Source organism: Ceratotherium simum, chromosome 5 (genome assembly GCF_057802395.1).
Source record: "Ceratotherium simum simum isolate JZ-2026a chromosome 5, ASM5780239v1, whole genome shotgun sequence".
Lineage (NCBI taxonomy): Eukaryota > Metazoa > Chordata > Mammalia > Perissodactyla > Rhinocerotidae > Ceratotherium > Ceratotherium simum.
The window spans coordinates 30,881,783-30,908,871 of NC_141904.1; the positions used below are offsets into that span (position 1 = coordinate 30,881,783).

At 36.3% G+C, this 27,089-nt stretch overlaps 1 protein-coding gene across 2 annotated transcripts in view; it reads right to left on the minus strand.

The window, feature by feature from the left end:
* The window catches only part of NGLY1 (N-glycanase 1), a 52,764-nt gene that overhangs the window by 21,667 nt on the left and 4,008 nt on the right, over window positions 1-27,089 (minus strand). For both annotated transcript variants that reach the window (XM_004419432.3, XM_004419431.2), the window contains exons 2-4: window positions 23,878-23,992; window positions 19,101-19,346; window positions 5,030-5,195 (exon numbers count right to left, since the gene is read on the minus strand). In XM_004419432.3, the coding sequence (XP_004419489.2) occupies window positions 5,030-5,195; window positions 19,101-19,346; window positions 23,878-23,992 (527 nt within the window). The remainder of the gene's footprint in view (window positions 1-5,029; window positions 5,196-19,100; window positions 19,347-23,877; window positions 23,993-27,089) is intronic.

Here is a 27,089-nt window from a genome sequence, read left to right on the forward strand (position 1 = left end):
TTGATGACTGGAGTGATGAAGCCACAAGCCAAAGATCGCAGATAGCCACTAGAAGCTGGAAGAGGCAAGGAAAAGATTCTCCCCAGAGCCTCCAGCGGGACGTGGCCCTGTCGACATCTTGATTTCAGCATAGTGATAGTGCTTATGGACTCTGGCTTCATGAGAGAATAAGTTTCTGTTGTTTTAAGTCACCAGGTTTGTGTTATAGCAGCCACAGGAAACTAATATACCCCCTATACATCTCTTGACCTCTTTCTGTTTTGTTCATTCTGCTACAGCCACAATGTGCTCCCTGCCATCCCTTAAACATGCCCAGCTCACTCCCACCCCACAGGGCCTTTGCAGATGCCAATGCCCTCTACCTGAAAGGAAAATCACTGCTCTCCAGAGAAGCCTTTCTTGACAACCCTATACCAAACAGGATTCTTCCTAGTCACTTTCTATTCTGTTATCCTAACTTGTGTGTCTTCCTGGCACTTATCCCTACCTGCCATACTTGAGTACTTGGGGTTTTTTTGTGTGTGTCTAACCCCATGATAGCAGGGACTTTGTTTTGGTCACTGCTGTATCCCCAACACCTAGGGCTGTGCGTGCTGCACAACAGGTGCTCAGTAAATATTTGAATGAATGAGGGAAGGACTAAACAAGCAAGCAAGCCTCATACAATCATTTACTTATTTTTATTGTTTCTTTCTTTCTTCTTCTTTTTTTTTTTTGGTGAGGAAGATTGACCCTGAGCTAACAAGTGTTATCAATTTTCCTCTTTTTGCTTGAGGACAAGTGTCCCTGAGCTAACATCTGTGCCAATTTTCCTCTATTTTGTATGCGGGACACCGCCACAGCATGGCTTGATGAGCAATGTGTAGGTCCACGCCCAGGATCTGAACCCATGAACCCCGGGCCACTAAAGTGGAGCATGGAAACTTAACCACTACACCACCAGGCCGGCCCCTTCTATTTTTGAGTGCGAAAGAATATGTAGTAGTCCTCCCCTTATCCGCAGTCTCGCTTTCCACAGTTTCAGTTACCCACAGTCAGTCATGGTCTGAAAATACTAAATGGAAAATTCCAGAAATAAACAATTCATAAGTTTTAAATTGTTTGCCGTCCTGAGTAGCATGATGAAATGTCACACCATCCTGCTCCATCCCACCCAGGATGTGAATCATCCCTTTGTCCAGCGTATCCACACTGTATACACTACCTGCCCTTTAGTCACTTAGTAGTGGTCTGGGTTAACAGATCAACTGTTGTGGTACCACAACGCTTGTGTTCAAGTAACCCTTATTTTACTTAATAATGGCCCCAAAGCCAAACTTATTATTAGTTATTGTTGTTAATCTCTTACTGTGCCTAATTTATAAATTAAACTTTATCACAGGTATGTATGTATAGGAAAAAACACAGTATGTATCTAAGGTTTGGTACTATCCACAGTTTCAGGCATCTACTGAGGGTCTTGGAACTCATCTGCTGTGGATAAGGGGTATGTACAGGACTACTGTATATGTGAATCTTATAAGTCATACTCTGATGTGATGAAGTTATGGATGGCTTATCATTCCCCTATTTTCCAAACTTTCTATATAAAACATGTATTACTTTTATAATTGGAAGGAAAAAAATGCCAGGGCAAATGTCACTGGGGACAGGGCTGTTTCCCCTGCAGGGCTCAGGCCCAATGACTCACACACAGAACATGTTCAGTAAGTACCTGTTGAACAGGCATTTATGTCAGGCATCGTATAAAGGACCATAGTACTTTAAAGTGGACAGGACCTTTGTGAACACATATTAATAAGCATTCTTACTTTACAAATAAAAAACCCCTGTTAATCCAAGAAGATGAAGAACTGTCTCAAGGTCTCACAACAAATCTGTAGCTGAATTAAGTCTAAAGCCCAGACCAGTCATCAAATACAAGGAAATGACACCATATAAAAACCCACCAAAACACAAGGAATAGCAAAATATCTAAATGACATATGTGAAAAGTCATTAAATGGTTAAAAAAGGGAAAGAGACACACAGTTAATCCCTCAGAGGGACTTCCAGTTTCAGCTTTGACATGTAAAGAGCTAAGAAGTTGTCATTCCCATCCTTCCAACAATAAAAAGCTGAACAAACCAAAAATCACTGACTTTTCTTGGACCCATCAGAGAACTGAGTTCACAGGGTGAATCATCACCCTGAAATCAGGAAAAATGGCCAAATACAGAGAATCTCGGCCAAATGTAGAGAATCACAGCCAAGATTTGAAACACGGAGCAGAAGTCACTGGAGCCATAAACTGGTAGAAACACTTACATGGTAATTTTGACAAAATGCTGGAGGCTGAATATGGACTAGTTTGCGAGTGAGAAACACAATCTTGGGAGGGGTCGCTAACACTTTTGTGGGTTTTCCCTCCAAGAATCCCACCAGGTTCTCATGATGAAGACCCAAAAAAGATCCCCTCACGGCTCTGGGAAGGAGAGGGGAAGAGTAAGAATTGTCAAGAACACCAGAGTGCTCTCCACAATTAAGGCCTACCCTCCAGGGAGAAAGATTTTACCAGAGTCTTATCTGAAGTGGGGAAAGGGCATTTCCCTGACTCCAGCCCTCTCTAGCTTTCTATCTCACCTATGGGGGAAAAGAGTTAAGAAAGACTTGTGAAGGCCACAGGCCTGAGGTGGATACATGCCCACGAAACACTGAGATTTAATCATGAGATTATAAATGCCTCCCCCCTACCATGCCTCACCACCATACCAACAGAGCTCCAGTATAACAACTGTGGATCACAACTAAAAGATATGGAGAATGCAGACTCTATCTAAGGACGAGTTCTTTGGGAAGCCCAAAGACAACAGGGGAGATGATAAGAACACCAGGGGAATCTGAAGCCTCTGACAGCTACAGCAAACACTAAACATGGTCCAACTCCTAGTTAATGAATGTAAAACCTTACACAAAAGGCTTGTTTACCTCAGCTCCTATTACCCAATACATCATGTCCAACTTTTATCAAAAAATTACAAGGCATGCTAAAAGGCCAAAAAAAAAAAAAAAAAACAGTCTAAAGAGACAGAATAAACATCAGAACAACAGGGAATTTAAAATAATAATTATTATGTTAGGGACCCTAATGAAAAAAGTAGACAACATACAAGACAGGTTGATAATGTAAGCAGAGTGATGGAAACTCTAAAAAAAAAATTTAAAGGAACATGTTAGAACTCAAAAACATTGTAACAGAAATGAATACCTTTCATGGGCTCATCAGTAGACTGGACCCAGCCAAGGAAACAATCAGTGAACTTGAAGATGGGTCCATAGAAACCTCCCAAACCGAAAATCAAAGAGAAAAAAAAGAATAAAAAAAAAAGAACATCTAAGAACTATGGGAGAATTTAAAAATGGACCAGAACATCTAAAAACTGTGGGAAACTGAGGCACAAGAGATACATGAAGGTAAAACAGAATACCTTCATTTTGGAATCCCAGAAGGAAAAGAGAGAAAGGAGTAGAAGAAATATTTGAAGGAATAATGGCCAAGAATTTTCCAAAATTAATGAGACACCAAATCACAGATCTAGGAAGCTCAGAAAACACCAACCAGGACAAATACCAAAAAGCTACACCTAGGCATGATATATTCAAACTGAAAAAAACCCAAAAACAAAGAGAAAATCTTGAATGAAGGTGGCGATGGTGGATGGGGCTGGGGTGTGTTTGGGGGAAACCTTACCTAAAGAGGAATAAGGATAGGAATTATAGCAGACTTCTCGTCACAAATAATGCAGGCAAGAAGAGGGTGGAGGGAAATATTCAAAGTGCTGTTGAAAGAAAAAACCTCACCAACCTAGAATTGTATATCTCAGTGATATTATCCTTCGAAAGTGAAGGAGAAATAAAGACTTTTCTCAAGTAAAGAAAAACCGAGGGAATTTACCTCTAGGAGACCTGACCTAAAAGAAATATTAAAAGAAGTTCTTCAGGAGGAAGGAAAATGATATAAGTCAGAAACTCCAATCTACATAAAGGAAAAGCATCAGAGAAGGGAAAATTAAGGTAAAATAAAATGTTTTATTTTTCTTACTCTTACTTGGTATAAAAAAATAACTGTTTAAGTAACAACAATAGTAATATATTGGGGGATTATTGTACATGGATAAATGAAAGGAATGACAGCAATGTCATAAGGGATGGGAGGGAGGAATAGGGTCAATTCTGTTAAAAGTTCTCTGTAGTATACATGAAGTAGTATAGTGTTTTTGAAGGTGGGCTTAGATTAAAGTGTTTACCGCAAACTAGGGCAACCACCAAAAAGATATTAAACAATCAGAAAATATAGTATTAAGAAATGACTTAGATAAAAACCAATTACATAAAAACTCAAAATAAAAATGCTGAAGTTGGAATAATTTAACAACTAAAATCCCAAGACCATTAATGATAACAACATATAATTATTGGTTGATGAATGTGGCAGGCACTGTTCTGAGCTGTTTACATATACTATCTCATTATTTCTTAAAATTGTCATTCCTATTTTCAAATGAAGAAGTTGAGGCATAGAGATTAAATTACTTGCTCAGTGATGCACAGTAAGTGGCAGAGCTGAATTTGTACCCAGACAGTTGGCTTCAAAATCCAGTCTTAATTAGTAAACACTGTCTTTCTATTAACCAAAATGAGTCATATTGATTAGTTTTGAATACAGTTTCTGTCGGATTCGCGTTAAAATTCACTAATAATGCCATCATATATTCCATGGACTGAAGTTCTACTATACCTAAAAAAATTTCACATACCGATGATTAAACTGCAAGTACATTTTCAGGTAAAAAAAAATTTTTTTTTAAAAATTAACAGATGTGACCAGAAGGTAGATGCAATAAAATTATACTATTGTTGTACTTCTTAAAAATCCAAATGGAAATAAATTCGATATTTACAACATATACAGCAAAAGGCATCATTTAGTGCTTCCATTTATTTAGCAATGATGCATATTTAGCAACAAATGGTTATGTAAAGCTGCTACCTTTATCCAATTTTCTAGCTCTAGATAAATTTTCTTGCGATCTCCTTTTTAGTTCTTGGACTGGAATACAAGCCAATGCTTTCTTCTGGAGAGCAAGGTTCTCATACACCAGCACATGCTGAATGTTGGACTGAAGAACTTTCAAAATGACTGAATCAGCAGTAACCTAATAGAAAAAAAATAGAAATTAGTTTTTCCTCATATGCTATGAAAAGAACATATAATAAAAACCACTGGTTCTGATTTCATAAAGAAGAATGTACGGATTCACTGAAATATAATAATTATACTCAAAACTTTAACAAAAATAGTACTAGGAGACAGCCATATCTGTGTCACAGTCTAAGATAAATCTATTTTTTTCCTTTAAATATATTATTGAGAATATATTTCAACAGGGATATGCTGAATTCTTGACCTCAAGCTTGGATCAAGATAGCACTCTGAGCAATGCATTTGACAGCCTTTTCTACTTCAAATCCCTGTAAACAACATAATTTTCTAAAACTCTATACAGCATTAGCAAAGGAAGAGTACTCTTAAAGAGGAAAGGCAGATACAAATGGACTAAAGGAAGAAATCACGGCAATATGCCCTCCAGAGAAAGTCATTATAAAAACTAAAAATGCTCTCAAAATAATCCCAAGAGCAGTCAGAATGGCTATAATTAACAAGACAGGAAACAAGTGTTGCGGAGTCTGTGAAAAGAAGGGAACTCTCATACACTGCTGGTGGGAGTGCAAACTGGTGCAGCCACTACAGAAAACAGTATGGAGATTCCTCAAAAAATTAAGGATAGAAGTGCCATATGATCCAGCTATTCCACTTCTGGGTATTTATCCAAAGAACATGAAAACACCAATGCGTAAAGATACATGCACTCCTGTGTTCACTGCAGCGTTATTCACAATAGCCAAGACTTGAAGGCAACCTACCTGCTCATCAAGGGATGAATGGATGAAGAAGATGTGGTATATATACACAATGGAATACTACTGAGCTATAACAAACGATGAAATCCAGCCATTTGTGACAACATGGATGGACATTGAAGGTATAATGCAAAGTGAAATAAGTCAGAGGGAGAAGGTCAAATACCGTATGATCTCACTCATTAAGTAGGAGATAAAAACAACAACAAACACATAGAGACAGAGATTGGATTGGTGGTTACCAGAGGGGAAGAAGGGAGGGAGGGGGATGAAAGAGATAATTAGGCACATGTGTGTGGTGATGGATTGTAACTAGTATTTGGGTGGTGAACATGAGAACATGATGTAATCTATGCAGAAACAGACATATAATGATGTACACCTGAAGTTTATATAATGTTATAAACCAATGTTAGTGCAACAAGGAAAAAAAAAAAAAAGAGGACACCTGGACACAGGGAGACATCAGGGATGCGCATGCACAGCAGAAAGACCATGTGAGGACACACCAAGAAGGGACCCATCTACAAGCCAAGGAAAGAGGCTTCAGAAGAAAACAAGCCTCCCAACACCTTGATCTTGGACATCTAGCCTTCAGAACTGTGAGAAAATAAATTTTTATTGTTGAAGCCAAAAATAAATAAATAAATAATCCCAAGAGCAAAGGATCCAGAGGATCCACAGAGCAGGAAGGGGCCTTGGAGCAAGCATTAGGGAGACTGGCTGGGCTCTGCAGGAGGAACAGCTAGACATTCTGGTGTCCCCCCCGACCCGTTTGTCCACAAAGAAGCGTGCCTCTGAGCAGTGAGGGAGGATGCTTAGATTCTCAAAAGGAAAGAGGAGTGTCCGAGCTCAGAACGGTTGCTTCTGGTACGGCATGTCCTGCCCCTCCCCACAGTTGCTAGAAACAGATGCAGTATTCGCATTTAGGAACTCTCAAATTCATATGCATCTACAACAACCCATCCTATTAGGAAGATCTGTCAGAATCAGCATGAGAGGACCTAACCCTGTAGCAACAGCAGCAAATACAGAAAAAGACTAAAAGTCTATCTTCAGAGATTCAAGAGTATACTATAGACGACTATATACTAAGACAACTTTGGATCTTGAAAATTAAAAATTTAAATACTGAAATAAATAAGAAAGCACATACAGTATCAAACAGTAGAATAAACATAGCTAAAGGGTGATCAATCAATTAGAAGACTGAGCCAAGACATTTTCTGAGAATGCAGCACAAAAAGAACAAATGGACATTAAGGATAAATTCAAAAGTTCCCAAATCTAGCTAACAGGAAGTCTAGAAAGTAGAGTAGAAAAAAATGAGAGAGAAACTTCTCAAAGAAATAATGGAAACAAATTTCTGAGAGTTAAAGAAAGAGCCAGTATGAATGGAAAAAAAACCCTAGGCATATAATAGTGACATTTCATAAAAGTAAAGACAAAAATAAAATCCTAAAAGCCTTCAATAATATCAGAGATCTTATTGGAAACAATGAAGTAAAATCTTTGAAATTCTGAGGGAAAATGACTGGGAATGTAGGATTCATACTCAGCCAAACTAATCACATAGAAGAGCAAAATAAATACATTTTCTGATACGTAACAACACAGAAAGTATACCACTCCCAAAACCAATCAAAAAGAATTATTAGAGAAATTATTGTCCCCCCAAAATATAATATAGCCAAAGTAAATAAATAGAACACCAAGGAGTAGAACCTGGAGTTAAAAGAAAAACAAACCAAAACACCAAACTAATAAAATTTAAGTTCTTATTGTTATAAATAAATAATCATAACTGAAAAGCAAAATCTCAAATTTTCTCATAAGGAAGGTGGCAGGGAAGGGAGCAGAAAGAGAGTAAAATCTTTTTGAGGTTCCAGTCTTGTCATAAGATGTTGGCAGAAAAATATAAAAGTAAATATTTGCATTAAAAATTTAATGGCAATAATTAGAAGACTAAAAAGAGGATATTTAACTTCGTAACTATTAGAAGGAATATAATGGAAGAAAATTTGATCAATCTACACGAACCAAAAATAGGGAAAAAAGAAAAAAGCAAGAAAGCAAGGACATAGACACAAAATAAGATGTCAGAAATAAGTTCAAACATATTAGCAATTACAGTAAATACGAATGGGTTAAACGTGTATATTAAAAGGTGGAGACAGATTAATTAAAAACAATAAAAGCCATTACCAAATACTTAATGTCAGGTACTGAATTCAGTACTAGGGATGGATGTACGAGACAGACATGATCACTCCACACTCTAAGGGAGGAAAGGCATTAAACCAAGAATGACAGAACTACCACATTAAGTCCACAAATATTTGACTGTGTGTAAGGGTGTGTGTATATGTATTAGATATTGGAAGAATAATGGAGGTCAAAGTAGACAAGGACATTATCCCCACAGAGTAAGTATAAGTCTATCGATACAGAAAAAAGTACTGATATAACAATGTTCATTTACTCAAATATTTAACGAGCCTTTATTATTTGCTAGGTACTGGGGATACAGTAATAAGTCAGACAATTTATTCATAGGTATTTGATAAGAGTTATAAAACCAATATAGAGGATAGTGAGACTGTATAATGGGATTCTAAACCTAGAAGAAATGACATTTGTGGTAAAATATGAAAGATGAGAAGAAGCTAGTAAATAGGGAGGGGAAAGACTATTCCTGTCAAAAGAGCACGCAGGTAGCTGGGATGTGTGCATGCAGGGGGATAAGCTTAATATATTGTGAAAGATCAGACAGAAGATCAGGGTGTCTAGAACATAGCAAACTAAGGGGAAAATGGTGGAGAGGGAAAGCTGAGGATGAAGATGGGTTGATAAGGTAGCTCGATCTTTCCTATCTCTTTCCATTGTAATGGGAAGCTATTAATTACACAAGGGAGCAAAACGATCAGATTTGTGTTTTCAGAATATCACTCTAGCTGTAGTGTGGAGAAAGCAGATATCAGAAGACCTAATGGGGGCCAACTACAGAACTCTGAGACGGCTGGTGGCTTGAACTAGGGTGGTTACGGTAGTTGTAGAAAAGTGAACGGATATGAAAAGAACTTAGGAAGTACAATCAACAAGTCTTGGTGACTGAACTGTGGAGTCAGGGGGCACTTGGAAAAGTAGAAAAATACGTGGGAATGATCCACAGATTTTTGATATGACCAAAAGGGTCAACAGTTGAACCACTTATAGTAGGGAAAAAACCAGGAAACGATCAACTCAGCTAAAAACTACATATGGTCAAGTAGAAATGAACTGAAAAAAAGTCCATTAAATTTAGCAGCATGGAGATTGCTGACGATCTTAGTAAGAAGTTTTGCAATAGCGTTAATAAGGAAAACAAGCTGTAAGAGACTTAGTTGTCTAAGTGGTGTCCCAAAGTGGGCTAAGTGCACCAAAGGAGCTGTACAAAATAGTCCACTGGAATGTGGACAGAAAATATTAGAACTTCTATTTATATTATTTTTTTGTTCAAAAAGCAATTAAGTTATAATAATATTTAATATTTGGATTAACAGAGGCTCCCTCTCAGGCTAGAGAAGTTATCTCAAGTGAAGAAAGTACCACAAAGCAGAGGGGTTAACAGAGGCAGGGCTCAATCCTATTTCTGCTCTCACAATGTTACAAAGTTTTGCAGTTCAAATGCATTCCATTAAGTGGATTTACAGATTATACTATGTAGTTTTAACTAAATTAACTCTTAACTTGGCTTAAAAAAGATTACAAAGACCTCTACGCATTGAGGCTAATACTAATAATGTAAGCACATGTGAAGAAGAAGAAAATGGCAGGGCTAACACATCTTCTACTTTTCTAGTATAAGCCCTTCAACAGCTACATTTTAATGGGGGAAAAAATCACAATCTGCTGAGATCTGACAAAGTTAGCCCCCAAATTCAAAATTATCGATACTATTTAAAATATAGATTAATATTCACATTCATTAGATGACATAGTTAATATATGTATATATTTTTGTGTGTGTGTGTGTGTGAGCAAGATTAGCCCTGAGCTAACATCTGTCGCCAATCCTCCTCTTTCTGCTGAGGAAGACTGGCCCTGGGCTAACATCCATGCCCATCTTCCTCCACTTTATATGGGACGCCCCCACAGCATGGCTTGACAAGCAGTGTGTTGGTGCGTGCCCGGGATCTGAACCCTAGAACCCTGAGCCGCCGCAGTGGAGCACGCACACTTAACCGCTACGCCACTGGGCTGGCACCCAATATATTTTTTTAAATTAAAAATATTTACCTTTTTTAGCTCCTCCTTACATTGTTTTATAATGTATATAGTATATCAGCATAATAGTACATTTATATAATTTATAAACAAATACATATCGAGAGGATATGTTCAAAAATATTTTACTAATAGGGCACATAATTAGAGTATGGAGATCTACTAGACAAGTATATGAGAAGTAAAAATGCAGTGATGCACACAGGGGACTCTTCCCGAAACCTGCTGTAAAGAGGAAGTGAGAAATACAGGACATGCAAGATCCAGGGATATTTGTGTGCTGGCTTGTTTCCAAGATAAGAGAGCTTACAGGAAAGATTCTTAAACATTAATCTGCTTGTGAAAAATGCAGATTCCCAGGGTCCCCCTCTCCCTTTCCGGTTCAGCCAGTCTGGGGTATGTCCAGGAATCTGCATGTCCAGGTCATTCTGATGCCAATGGTCCAACCTTAGGTGAAAACTGGCCTAAAGCAAGGTTTAAATGCCATTGAGAAGAATCCCCAAGAAAAGAGGAGGTTCAAGACTGGGCACGGTCCATGTGAGATCCCACAGTGAAGAGAGGAGAAGGGATACAGGCCCAGAGGAGGGACAGGTTTTTATCAAGAGCAGACAATTCTTCCACTAACAGAAGGGATGAGTGCAACAGATGACTGAAGAAACTTGTTGAAGATTTGGGGATGAGAAATTGAGGGTATTCACAACAGGGAGGAATATATTCCTCTACCAGAACTGATACATTTCATAAAAAATGAAATGTCTCCATTTTTATTTGAAAGAATTCTTATAAAAATGAGGCACTTACAGTGGTATCTCTTTTTTCTTAAATGCAGATTTTCATTTACTGAGAGGGTAAGAACTCATCCAGAGGATTTTTACTTTCAATTTAATACTTTTTAATCCAGAAATTACCTCATTCATTGTGGTTTTTAATGGAACTCAAATGAACTTGAACAATAAAATTTATTTTCTTGCCTTATTTCTTTACATATTCATTGGTAGAACTCCAAGAAAACTAAGTCATAAAAATAGAAGTTTGCTGATTGCATGGCGATTACAACAGCTGGGTAACCACGTCCATAAGGCAGCAGTTAATTGCTTGAGCAAGTTACAGTTATTTGGAGTACAAACGGAAGTTTAAAATGTGAAATCTGTTTTAGATCAAAAAAATTTTTTCTTCACTAATCATACTTGGATTCCAATTATTTTGGTTTCTAATGTGAGATATATCTTAAGACTCTTTAAGAGAAAAAAGTACAAGGTGTGTATTTTGTCAAATTCAAAGAAGACTTAATACCTATCCTTCTCAAACTCTTCCAAAAAATTGAGGAGGGGGGGAAGCTCCCTAACTCATTCTACGAAGCTGACATTACCCTGATACCAAAACCAGACAAGGACAACACAAAAAAAGAAAATTACAGGCCAATATCACTGATGAACATCGATGCGAAAATCCTCAACAAAATACTAGCAAATCGCATACAACAATACGTTAAAAAGATTATACACCATGATCAAGTGGGATTTATTCCAGGGATGCAGGGATGGTTTAACATTCGCAAATCAATCAACGTAATACACCACATTAACAAAATGAAGAACAAAAATCACATGATCATCTCAATAGATGCAGAGAAAGCATTTGACAAGATACAGCATCCATTTATGATAAAAACTCTGAATAAAATGGGTATAGAAGGAAAGTACTTCAAAATAATAAAGACCATATATGAGAAACCCACAGCTAATACCATCCTCAATGGTGAAAAACTGAAAGCTATCCCTCTAAGAACAGGAACCAGACAAGGATGCCCACTGTCACCACTCCTATTTAACATAGTATTGGAAGTCCTAGCCAGAGCAATCAGGCAAGAGAAAGAAAGAAAAGGGATCCAAATTGGAAAGGAAGAAGTGAAACTGTCACTATTTGCAGATGACATGATTTTATATATAGAAAACCCTAAAGAATCCACCAGAAAACTTTTAGAAGTAATAAACGAATATGGTAAAGTTGCAGGATACAAAATCAACATACAAAAATCAGTTGCATTTCTGTACACTAACAACGAAGTAGCAGAAAGAGAAATTAAGAATACCATCCCATTTACAATTGCAACAAAAAGAATAAAATACCTAGGAATAAACTTAACCAAAGAGGTGAAAGATCTGTATACCGAAAACTATAAAACATTTCTGAAAGAAATTGAAGACACAAAGAAATGGAAAGATATTCCGTGCTCTTGGATTGGAAGAATTAACATAGTTAAGATGTCCATACTTCCTAAAGCCATCTATAGATTCAATGCAATCCCTATCAATGTTCCAACATTTTTCACAGAAATAAAACAAAGAATCCTAAAATTTATATGGAACAACAAAAGACCCCGAATAGCTAAAGGAATCCTGAGAAAAAAGAACAAAGCTGGAGGTATCACACTCCCTGATTTCAAAATATACTACAAAGCTATAGTAACCAAAACAGCATGGTACTGGCACAAAAACAGACACACAGATCAATGGAATAGAATCGAAAGCCCAGAAATAAACCAGCACATCTATGGACAGCTAATCTTTGACAAAAGAGCCAAGAACATACAATGGGGAAAAGAAAGTCTCTTCAACAAATGGTGTTGGGAAAACTGGATAGCCACATGCAAAAGAATGAAAGTAGACCCTTACCTTACACCATACACAAAAATTAACTCCAAATGGATTAAAGACTTGAATGTAAGACCTGAAACTATGAAACTTCTAGAAGAAAACATAGGCAGTACGCTCATCAACATCGGTCTTAGCAACATCTTTTCAAACACCACATCTGACCGGGCAAGAGAAACAATAGAAAAAATAAACAAATGGGACTACATCAAACTAAAAAGCTTCTGCACAGCAAAGGAAACCATCAACAAAACGAAAAGACAACCTAACAATTCGGAGAAGATATTTGCAAACCATACATCTGATAAGGGCTTAATCTCCAAAATATATAAAGAACTCATGCATCTCAACAACAACAAAACTAACAACCCAATTAAAAAATGGGCAAAAGACCTGAACAGACATTTCTCCAAAGAAGATATACAGATGGCCAACAGACACATGAAAAGATGTTCAAAATCATTAACTATCAGGGAAATGCAAATCAAAACTACAATGAGATATCACCTCACGCCCGTCAGAATGGCTATAATTAACAAGACAGGAAACAACATGTGTTGGAGAGGATGTGGAGAGAAGGGAACTCTCATACACTGCTGGTGGGAGTGCAAACTGGTGCAGCTACTATGGAAAACAGTATGGAGATTCCTCAAAAAAGCAAGGATAGAACTACCATATGATCCAGCTATTCCACTGTTGGGTATTTATCCAAAGAACTTGAAAACACCAATTTGCAAAGGTACATGCACCCCTGTGTTCATTGCAGCGTTATTCACAATAGCCAAGACTTGGAAGCAACCTAAGTGCCCATCAAGGGATGAATGGATAAAGAAGATGTGGTACATATACACAATGGAATACTACTCAGCCATAAGAAATGATGAAATCCAGCCATTTGTGACAACGTGGATGGACATTGAGGGTATAATGCAAAGTGAAATAAGTCAGAGGCAGAAGGTCAAATACCGTATGATTTCCTTCATTAAGTAGTAGATAATAACAACAATAAACAAACACATAGGGACAGAGATTGGATTGGTGGTTACCAGAGGGGAAGGGGGGAGGGAGGAGGGTGAAAGGGATAATTCGGTACATATGTGTGGTGACGGGTTGTAATTAGTATTTTGGTGGTGAACATGATGTAATCTATGCAGAAATAGAAGTACAATGATGTACACCTGAAATTTTTACAATGTTATAAACCAATGTTACTGCAATAAACAAAAAATTAAAAAATAAATAAATAAATAAAATGTGAAATCTGATTTAGATCAAAAAAATTTTTTCTTCACTAATCATACTTGGATTCCAATTATTTTGGTTTCTAATGTGAGATATATCTTAAGACTCTTTAAGAGAAAAAAGTACAAGGTGTGTATTTTGTCAAATCATGTGATATAACCAGTGGAAGCTGGATTAACAAATTTACTTCTTTAGTAAAGAACCAAAGCTTCCCAAGCCCGCTAGCCCTCTTTCTACCATTATTCAACCCTTTGGTTTTGTGGCTTTTAAATTTAGAACCTAGAAAATTAAAAACAAAGGTTCTTTTTAATAAATTTTTAATGATAGTTTTAATCAACTTGTGACTTCAGTAAACTTATATTTCTTACAAAAAACCTTTTTTTCTATTTATAAAAGTAACAAATCTTGAAAAAAACAATTTCAGGAAACACCGAATGGTACAAATAATATGAAATCACCCATAATTTCACTACTCACAGGCAATTATGGCTAAGACATCTATGTGTAGCTTTTAGACCTTCTTTTTTCATAAGAAAAATTGAAATATTATACACATACACACAACATATATTGTTTAATTATGGAATTCTCAGTTCATCTTTTTTCCCACAAAATAATTCTCTTTATGTCAAAATAGACCACATCATCATTTTTAACAAATGCTAAGACTGCTGATTTAAGGATGTGTCCTAATTTAAGTAATCCCCTATTGAAAGGTATGTAGGCATATTTCACCTTTAAGAATGGTAGGTTTGGGCCGGCCCCTGGCTTAGCGGTTAAGTGCAGGCGATCCACTACTGGCCTGGCGGCGCACCGACGCACCGCTTCTCTGGCCATGCTGAGGCCGCTTCCCACATACAGCAACTAGAAGGATGTGCAGCTATGACATACAACTATCTACTGGGGCTTTGGGGGAAAAAAATGCAGGAGGACTGGCAATAGATGTTAGCTCAGAGCCAGTCCTCCTCAGCAAAAAGAGGAGGATTAGCACGGATGTTAGCTCAGGGCTGATCTTCCTCACAGAAAAAAAAAAATCAATGGTAGATTCATGAACAGGAAATTAGACATTTAAATCTTACTTCCAAATAGATTTCTTCTCTTACAAAGATCACATATAGATCGAGACTAACATTGTTTTATGAGATTAAATTAGTTTAAAAAGTAACTAACTCATTTTATTATTTATCATTATCTAATACTACTATATTATTTTTATAAAAAATTTCAATGAAATAATCTCAAATGATAATTCTTTTAAATAAATACATCCATACCCATATACACAATGGGCAATAATTTATAGAGTGATAAGAGAGTTGATGAAAAGTCTAACAATTTCATAAACATTCTAAAAGTAGTCATGCAAAATAAAAGCATACATTTAGACTAGCTGTGTAATAACTGCTGAATGCTTATTTTAAGCAAATCATACTTCAGAATCACCTTTTCAAACTAGATAAAGTTGCAAAATTGGAAACATAATGCATCTAACATTGTGAGGCTCTATGTCTGAAAAACTGTCTGCTATTTTGAATCTGCTTTCAGAAGGCAAAGGGTATAAAAAACATAAAAGGGTTATCAGGAAGCTAAAAACTCAGCATGTATAACTAGCAAATTTAAAAATCAGTTGGGTGATTAGGGAAATGCAAATTAAAGCCACAATGAGTTACTACTTTAATATCTACTAAAATGGCTATGCTACAAAAGACAATAAAAAGTGTGGGTGAGGATATTGAGAAATTGGACCTTCACACACTGCTGGTGAGAATGTAAAATGGTGTGTAGCAAGTTTGGAAAACAGCTTGCAATTTCTTAAAACATTAAACATAAACTTACCATAAAACCCAGTGGTTCCACTCCTAGGAATCTACCCAAGAGAAATGAAAACATATGTCCACACAGAGCCTTGTATGTGAATGATCATAGCAGCATTATTCATAATAGGCAAACATGGGAACCAACCCAAATGCCTATCATGGAATACTCAAAATACTGATACATCCTACAATATGGATACACTTCAAAAACATACAAAGCAAAAGAGGCTGGAAGCAAAAGACTACATATTGTATAATTCTATTTACATAAAATAACCAAAAAAGGCAGCAAAATAAGTTTCTAACAACCATCAGCATTTATTGAGTACCAATACATTCCAGTATTTTATATCTTAAGGAAAAGCTTACTGCCAAGCTTCAACATCAGTGACTATCACCTTGTCTTATATTTCAAAATTTTACTTGATATAGTTTTAACCAAAGAAATATTATAATAGTTAGGAAGCTCATTAGTGCTCAAGATTTGTCTACTTTATACACAGGTTAAATGCTTTTTTAATCTCTCTCCTGCTGCTTGACTTTGATCCATTTTAATTCTCAATTAGTATCCCTACTCAAAGGGCAAGGCAGGAGAACATTAACTGTCAAATTCTGAAGTATACAAACTAGTGGTGATAAAAGCTTAAATAACTAAATACTTTTTAAAAATGTGTATTCCAGTGATCCATGGATAACCACGAGTTGGCTATAAAAAACAAGATTCATTCTTGTTTCCCTTAAAGAACATCCCTTAAAGAACACACAAAAAGATACTTTGTCCCAAGTACTAGAGAAGTAAAAGTTGACATACACTAGCCTACTAAGAGCATATGTCTTTGAGAAAGATAGTTTATTTTCTTCTAAACTCTAAATTTGCTTTGGCAATACAATGACATTTTGTTTTTAGTGTAGTATCCAGAGGCTTTCTGGTAATTAGAGTTTTAAAGACCTCAAACTATATCTGAATTGCCAGGATAGGAATCAAAAAAAGGAAAGAAGTAAAAGAAGATTCAGAAGATGTGAATGAATTTCCTAAGTCAGAACCCTAACAAAATACTACTTAGTTCAGGAAAGAGCTATTTTGTAAAATAAAATGTTTTCATGCATTATATGCTTTTCTATAAGACTGGTTAACACTGTCCATTTTAAACTGTCATACTGAGATTCAACAAAAGATAAAGCAGGGAATCTTAAAAGATATATTCTAACACTTTAATTAGAAAACTGATAAGAAAAGGTGGTAAAAGCCCACGAAGAGATTAAATATGCTTCTATATCTAAATCAACCTTAATAGCAAAACTGATGAAGACCTCAGGTATTCCAAGGTGGAATACACATTCTCAGAGAGGGGCACAAAAGAATCTACTGGGGTGCATCTTAGATCTACTTTTTATTTCACCCTTTTTTACATGATTTTCTATAAGGTACATAATATATTAGTATAGAAGCATATAATTTATAAGTAAATAGACACTTATTGGGTCATGTACTTAACATTTTACTACTGGTAAGATGTACAATCAAAAGAGTGGGACACCACTGTTCTAAGGAACGGAGTGACTAAGGTTAGTATTCTGTCACATTCAGGTTCAGTAGTCCCACTTTCCTGTTACTCTGTGATAACTTTGTACTCAATGAAGCAGCCCAGATACTTTACACAAAGAACTATGATTACCAAGGGGGAACATTTAAAGTCTTTTGTGGTTTTCAAATCTATGCAGAAATAGAAGTGCAATGATGTACACCTGAAATTTTTACAATGTCATAAACCAATGTTACTGCAATAAACAAAATACAGACCTTGATAGATATTGCAACACACACACACACAAAAAAGCTTTCACATATGCTATCTCAGCCCACAGCCACTTAGCATCATCACCAGCTGATCCAACAGTATCCAGTAACAGTTTCTCAGAAGCATTCATAAACACTAGCTGCATTTATTATTATTATAAATAGACATCAGCTGTGAAGCTAATGAGAGGAGAAAATATTTTAAAGACTTAAAGGTTAACCAAAGTCAATTGAGGCACCAAGGAATATGTTTTAGAAGAGCTAATCCTCCACGAAAAAGGTTTGGAAACCACTCAACAACAATTACATAAAAGGACAGTAACTCTCTGACTCTTCCCCTGACAGCCCCTACCACCTTTATTCTTAAATTTTTAACAACAACAATCTTTTGGCCCTCTCAGCCTTCACAAAGGAATGACTGCCAATCATTTGACTACTAGGGAGGTGAGGTTCAAGGCTCTGGAATTATTCAGCTGGAGAAAATTAAGGGTAGATTTAATAACTGACTGTATATAAAGTTCTGCTATATGGAGGATGGTGACAAAGTGTTTTACCAAAATTAAAATGAGGATTTAAGTTTAAGCTGGCTACTAATAAAATTGCTATAAAAAAATCAAAAAGATTTTTCTGACAGTGAAAATTTAGAATACTTAAGGACCTTTATCAAAAGGGACTTTTGTAAACACGACAATTTCCTCATACGAGATCATTCAGGTGTACCAAGAACACCTGTAAGACATCAGAAGTTTGATTTCAGTTCTTCAGAAGTATCTATCTATATATTCTAATAACTAAACTTCATTAATTTGCTAGCACCACTATCAGTAAATTAATGCATTATTATTTACCTTAAACCTAAAGAAGCTGATTTTTTATTAAATTGAGGCATTGATAATGGTTAGGTTGTTGGAATTAATAATCCCCATGGTTAATGGCAGCAGGTAAAATTTAGATCAGAAGTGTCAGTGCAGTAGAGGAAATCTTATTTAATGGCCATACCTCTGTCCAGCAAGTCCATTACTTTGTTTTAGGTTAAAGACATATGCTAATTTATGTAACTGATTTAAGTACCAAGACAACAGATACATTTACAAATGATAAATTAAACAAAACTTAGGCTGCCTCAGAAGCAATAAACCACAAGTTAAGATTTAAAAGTATAAATAAAAGAGAGCCATTTTCCCCACTTTTATTACAAATTTGAGTTATATAAAGAGCTGAGGAAATTTAAATGTATCAGAATTATAAGAACCCAGAATAACTTGGGCATAAATTCAGAAACAAATCATAACATATATCAAAGTTTTTGCTCTTTCAACACTTTGAAAGGAACAGTTAAGGAAGGTTTAATTGTAACATTACCATTGGAGCAGACAGCGGATTTGATGACTGCCCTTCACTGTTCCCTGCATGCTGGGTTAACCCATTAGGATTTGAAGACTGTGTTGTAGGAAGCGGGGTACTGGTTGCAGGTTGCTGAGGTAATTCTACTTTGTGGCTCTTATTTGATCCATCTAATCTGCTACTTCTCTCTATGGCAATCAGGTCACGAATTTTTTGCAGCTGCTCCACTGAAGCTTTTTTAGGAAAGATAAGATGTGTTTCTCCCTGGAATTTATAAAATTAGGAAAAATTTTAACCTTTGTTTTATATTGTCATTCATATATATATATATATATATATATATATATATAAAATGAAGCCAATACTACAGAATACATCATATTTTTACAATCATTCTGTTTTCTTACCGTTATGGCACTTTTTTTTATACAGTCAAAAGTAATGGCTAACAAACCAGAAAATTAAGAAAACTTGTCTCTTGTTAACATATAATGCTTAGCCTATTTCATTAGTTCAAAGGATCTTAGTAAAATATTTTATCTTTTAGGAATAATAAGTCAGAAAGCCTCATAAGAATTGCACAAATGACATTCCTATCTTCTTTGCAATCGTATACGATACTACTATTCTCTATGAAATTCCCTATGAAATAATAATGATACTAGAGATACAGCCATACAAAATGATCATGGGTCACATAAAAACAATATGAAGCTATATAATAACCTTCGAATCTTCTAAACCCAAGTCTTTAAAGAATAGCTACATGATTAGATATCTGCATATGGGATCCACTAATTCTCCCAAGATAACAAAAATATACCTTGATGGTCAATTCAAAACTATGGGTTGTTAACAGTAATACAAAGGTGGTCCAAACAAAACAAAAAATCAAACAATAAAAATCCAGTTCTTTAAGTAGTGATTCATTTAATGAATACCCATAATATAATCAGAGTACTTTGAGATACAATAAACATTATAATAAGCTCACAATGTAAAACAGTCAGCAAAGTACAAAACGATAAAAAAAGTGAAATGAAAATATATTCAATGAAGTTTCAAGGTGTTGAGAAGCAACAGTGTTAAAACAGTAATTCCAACTACTGCAAATGAGATAAAACGGTTATGACATGTGGCAGACAGACTTGTAAATTGTGAGCATTTAAATTAAACTCCACAATTGAGAATGACCTTATTTTCCTGGTGATGGTAGACCTACAGGATTCAAGTGACCAAGACATTACTCATTAATGACATGAAAATCAATTCTATATCAATCCTTTTTAAAAAGCTGGAGGAGGCCAGCAAGCTGCATATATTACCCATAATAGCTGCAAAAAAGACTACTACCATTTATTGTGTTTAATGTGTTCTATGTACTGTGCTAAGCATTTTACATACACATATACTATCTTAAGTACTTCTCACAATCACCCTGAAAGGTAAGTATTAGGTTTATCCCCACTTTTTATATGAAAATATGAAGGCTCAGAGAAGTTAAATAACTTGCCTGATGCTACAGAATTGTCAGAGCAAGGATTCAAACTGCATGACCTTAATTGTTAGGTTATAACTGACTCCATCTTAGACTGAACAAAGATCCAAAACCACAAGCTTGTGCAAACAGTTGGAAGGGTTGAGCAAAAACAGAACATTTCTACTGTTATAATGACTGGCACAAATTGGAACACAATGACTTTTCCAACATTAGAAGGAACCACCTCACATCTATGACGAAGTCTGGAAAGAGAAACCAGACATCTGGTTTAAAATCCAATATGGAGGCTTCTGATCTCATACTGTTAGTGTAGCACTGAGAAAGGTAGATGACACCATGGACACAGATGGAAAAATAGCGTGACAGGTGTCTGGATCTATGTCTCAGTCCACACCTCAGAGAGGGCCTGGTAAGACAGAGATGCTGCTCATGCCTTGCTTCCTTCCCTTCTATCTTTTCAGGACCAGTCCTAAAAGAACATGACTATAGCCAAAATGTCTGTACCAAAAAAGTTTAATCAACAGCACCGTACTTTCACAAAAGGACAAAGTTACAGGCTTAATGCACTAGATCCAATAACATTTTAAGAACTTGATGAGAATTCTAGTATTTAACAAACCTGTGTTTCTCAATGCATTTTTGCTGAGACGATTCTTATTGCCAGATGTTAAGCAAACCTGGCCCCTGCCCACTAAATGCTGGTAATATCTTTCAGTCACCAAGACAATCAAAACTGCCCTTCTCGAATGCCCCATCCTCAGGAGGGGGACAAGGGTATGGATGGAGGGTGGGCATGGCTCCTGGTGAGAACCACTCCACTAAGCTAGCCTGATGGGTCACATATCCACTTGGATCCATCTTTCTCAACTTCCTTCTCAGAATTTTGATAAAAAAGAACTCAGCATCAGAAACTAGTGGGTCCAAAAGTGTCCAGGATTTTAATCTACAGTTGAAAATTTGGGGATAGGTCTTAGATTCCTACTTCATCAAAGCCCACCAAGTTTCCTTTTAGTGGCAGAGTTTAGTTTCAGCTCCACCGGTTCCTCCTGCAACTGAGCCAATGATGAAACCATTACTTTCCCACAGGTCCTTAAGTGTCAAGTTCAAAGCCAACCAGAAACTTTAAGTATAAATTAGTCTTATCAAAACATGTTAATCTTTTCTGAAATTGTGACTCCATTTGCGTCAAATACTACTGCAAGTCTCAATCTGGCTTGTTACCTAGCACCAGTGTGACCAACCTTCAGGTCTGCCTGAGACTGAGGGGTTTTCTGGGATATGAGACTTTCAGTCCTAAAATCAGGCCAGTCCCAGGCAAACTGGGACGGTTCGTCACACCACCTGGCACTCGAATATTTGCTGGATGAAAGGCAAATCTGATTCCACTGAATCTGTGACACTTCAACAATGAGAAATTAGTACAGTCTCTGGGTGTCATTTACGCAATTTTCCTGTCATTTAACTCTCAAAAATCTGCATTTCCTTGAACAAAATCAGCAGTGTTCTCAATTTTCCCCCTCTATGGTTTAAATCCTCTGTATCCGATATCTGTAACTACAAGCAGATGACACCATAATTTATACCTCCAGCTGGACCTCTCCTTTTGAGTTACAGACTCATATATCCAACTACCTACCTGACATCTCTATTTGAATATTTAACGGTATATCAGTTATAATTATCCAAAAGATAGGTAGTGATTTCTCCCCTGACATCTGTTATTCTCCAAGGTTTCTCATTCTCAATTAATAGTATTCCCATCCAGTTAGTTGCTCCAACCAAAACCTAGAAGTCATCCCTGATTCCTTCTTTTCCCTTATACCCCACATCCAATTCACCAGCAAGTCCTGTAGACTCTGCTTCAAAAAGAAATCCTGGATCCCTCTACTTCTCCCCCATCTCCACTGCTATGAGTCTTTAATACACCAGCACTATTCCAGGAACTAACGACATAGGGAACAAAATAGGCAAAAAGCCCTGCCTTCACGGAACTTACACAAACCACTAACATTTCTCATTGAGACTAACATGCTTTCTAACTGGTCTCCCTGCTTTGTCCCTTGCCCCCATCCCTGAATATCCAGAATATTCTCTTTACAACAGCGAGGGTAATCTTTAAAAATATTCTTCCCTTCCCTTTCCAATGGCTTCCCATCTCACTTAGAAGAGGTCCAAGTCTTTATCACAGTCCTCAAAACCCCATGCCCTGGCCTCTGCCGGCCTCTGTAGCTACTTTCTGTGCTACTCCTGCTAGAAGCCCTTTGCACATGTGAATCCTTCCACCTGAAATACTCTTACCTGAGCTTCAGGTACCTGAACTGCTTCTTGTTACTCAGGTTCCAGCTCAAACACTATCTCCTCAGAGGCCTTCCTTGACCACCCATTCTTACGTAGCTGCCTGTCACTACAGTTGTTTTTTATTATATTACAGTGTCCTATTTCCTTCTTCGTGCTCATCTTTGTTTTCACCTCTACTGTCTGTCTAACCTATTAGCATACAAGCTCCATGTGAGATGGAATCTACATCTACATAGTTCACTACTATATCTCTAGGGCCTGGAACAGAATCTGGGGAGGGAAGCAGAGAGGCAGGAAGGAAAGTGCATCCTAGAGCAACTCAGCATATCTCTTTAACAATTTCTACAGCCTTGCCGATTCTGACTTCTACTGACTATTGAGTCTCCATAACCTGGTTCAACTTCTTTCAATAGTCTATAAACTAGAAATGGTTAAGCTTACATACATAAAGAAAATTCACAATCTTGATAACTACTTTCATTGTATCATAAAATTAAACTATGCCACAAGATTCCAGAAGATGGAAACACCAAACTTTTCTTTTAACCTAAAAACAAAACAACACAGAAATCCTTCTCTCCTGTCATAGAAGAAAATACTTATTTGTGGCAACTAAACTCAGCTTTTCTGTGTTTACGCTTTTTGTTTCTTACTGGAGACAGGTGGCTGGACCCTATTCATGTGTGCTCACAAATCAGATTTTTGCTAAAGTGAGCCACAACTTGGTCCTTGGGTTGCACGCTTACCGACCTATTCTAAAGGACTGAGACTTCTCAGAAAGAATTTTCCCTATGGGAGAGTTGTCGTATTTTCTTGTGATTTTAAAGTATATTTATTGTGACTTTTAAATGTCTAATAGGTGAAGAAACAACTAGTTCCACAGATTTCAAAAATGATCAATTAATAAAAAAATATTATCTTAGATAATTATCCATCAAAACTACAATGACTACTTTGCACATGAACTGGGGAGAAGAAACCCTTGAACATACTTACCTCTTCAAAGCCCATTTCAAATAAACATTCAACGGCTCCTCTGACGGGCAAGAGTCTAGTAGAAAAAGCTGTGTTTCCAATCCGGATAGATCTATATTTTTCATCGTTAGGATTTCTGATTAAAAAAAAAAAGGTTTGATTATATATAACAATTTATATTTTTCACAATGTTTTCGCATTCCTTTTCACATTTTATACTGGCTATACCTCTACAAGGTAGTATGGATCCCAACTTTAAAGTAAGAGGAAGCACAGTCTAGAAAAGTAGCCTGATTTTGTAATGCTTACCTCAGTATACATTTACTACAACCTCACTGTTTAACTTCACAGCCAATAATATTGATACTGCCAGAGGGAAATCCACGTGACGTTTTAATTCTGTGCTGTTAACGCTCGATACCTGTTTGAGTTTTTAGGGTGCTAAGAAAAAAATCCAAGTAAGCTCCAGACGGTGCGGAAGGTTTTGCCTGTTTTGTTCTGATGGTTCTCAATCAACAACAATAGTGGCTGACACATAGATGGTGGTTAATAATAAATACTTGTGAAATGAATGAACAAAAGAAACTAAGAAGCTACATAAAAATGGATCACAGTTTCTCAAAGACTTTACTCCTGACACACACGAACCTAGGTACACTTTGATAGTCACTTGATTTTCTTCCTTCCCTAGACCAATACTTGTTTCACTGTAAGTTCTGCTTCAGCTCAAGATACACTTTTGTCACAGCAAGTATGGTAATAAAATAAAATGAAGATGTGAATTTCTTTTACCATGATTAAGATTTTGAATAGTATATATGGGATGAGACCAGTACATGAAAAGCTTTGATTTGAGATTTTTAATAACCTTGATAAATCAGAAAGGCTGTTTAAAAAAAAAATCAGAAAGAAAACACAAGATTAAGATAATCACAATATTATACTCAAAAGACTTTCAGAACATAATTTAGGATGATAAGCAGGAGGTTTCATATCTGATACCAACTCCCTTGAAATGGTAATGGCTTCCATTAGCTCTATACTAAGACGAATTCTGAGGCTGTGTCAGGGGTCCACAGGAAGAAGTGCTGAGGCCATCTGCCTGGGGTATGGAATAGGGTGGGGGGCAAATGCTAGTACCTGATTAACCATCTCGGTCCTAACTATACATGTTCTCTAGATATTGTGATATAAAAACAAAACCAAAAAACAAACAAACCGGTTTTTAATTGTGGAAGTTTCAACAAATTTCATATTCCTTTTCTATCAAGCAACTCTCTGTTGCGAAACTGTCATAAATACTACACGCATCTTTTTAAACCTCTTTTATTTAATTTCAAAAACTATAAAAGTTTCTTACAGAATACTCGGAGACAAAAGCTCTAAAATAGTGTTACTCAAAATGTCCACAGATTTGTGCCAATCTACAAACTCTTTGGTACCTACTCACGAAAAGTGCAGAAAGTGAGACTATTCAGAAATTTTTACAGCAATTTGATATTACAATGAAATTTTCGTTGTATTTTACAAAAGTTATAGGTCCACAAAGAGTTGGAAATTAAAAACACTATTCTTTACCACAGGTCATTTGAGAATAACAGATAGTTGAGAAATGCAAAGAAAAATATATGTTCTACTTTTATTCTGTGCATCAGCTCAGGGTTTCTCAACCTTGGCATTACTGACATTAAGGGCCTTTGTTGTGAGGGCTGCCACGGGCACAGCAAAATGTTTAGCATCCCTGGCTTTTATGCCACATTGTATCACAAGTGTACCTCCCTTTCTTACCACTTAAATAAAAAACATTAAACTATAAAATAATCCTACATTTATCAAAGTTAGTTATAGACAAATGAGGCATCTTTTCATGACATTTAACACATTCCACAGGGTAATAAACATTTCAGTACCACCATGATGATATATCCTACTGGTGCAAAACTGCTTGAGCTATTTTAATCTATTTTTTCCCAAAACTTCAAGATTTGTATATGATCAAAGTCTTTCACTGGGCTTAATTTTCTAGTTTTTCTTCCCTCTTTCACCACTGTTTAAAAATTCTTATAAAACTTACATTAGTTGTTCTGATATAGCTTATTATTTCGACGCGTGTTTCAAAGTAACTTGATATAAAGCTCTGCTATAGGCTCTGTATAGTTTAGATTTTCCTCTTTAGTTTCCAGTGAGCAATTTTCTATCTTTTTACAACATTTATAGACCTCACATATCATTTATCCATTTTTCTCACTAAAAGCATATTGCAAACAAAAAACAAAAAATCACAGTAATGTCTAGTTACCCAAATCCTATCTTCCTCTTTTTAAATATGTTGAGCAGACGAGCCATAGTCTTGAGCACAGACTGATGCCAAAAGTCCGCCCCTGAAGCCCTCAAAGGCTTAGAGAACTTGGCCAACAGAGTCATCAGACCTCAAATCCATCAGATCCCATTTCCTGCCCTTGGAAAAGTGCCATACAAACACTTTCTCAATCTTTAGCTTTATAGCCTCATTCCAGTGTGTCCACTATCCTTGAGCTCATTACTACCCTCCCTAGCCTGCAGTGTCTAAAGTATCCCTAAGGACCATCTTTATTTTTGCTTGATCTTCTTCTTCCATTAACTTAATTTTCTCTGCAGACTTTTCTTGAATATTTTTTCCTATAACTCTTCCATGCGTTTTTTCCTATCCCTGCTGACCAGTAACTATTTCTGCAACTTGTAATGTTTATCTTGCTTGTTAGCAATTATTTTGCAACTTCACTTGAGATTTTCTTTTTCAGATTTTGAATGATGCTGCTGAACAAACGGGGTCTTGAAAGGGCAGCAAAATCTCCTGTACCTCACTTAACCATCACTTTGAACATGTTGTGGTGTCTTCCAAGTTATCTCACCCCCAGGTGTCTACCAAATTGTTTAACTTATGGAAAATTAGTCTTTGTTCTTATAATTGAATGGTAGAAAAAAGTCATGCTTTTCACCTTAAAAGTTATAATCTACCATATTTCTAAGATTTTAAAACAGGTTAACAACAGGCCTCGCACTGAAGTCATAGCATCTCAGAAAAAAAAAGCTTAAATGTTTCTATTTCAGAAACGCTGAGAATTAAATGTCTGACTGTTTGCTAGTCCTCTTCCTCTTTAAAATGTGTAATCTCAGAAAGCGTTCACATAAATAGAAACTCAGTACATGAGTACATCAAATAATCTTGTATTTTTAGTACTAACCACAAAAGT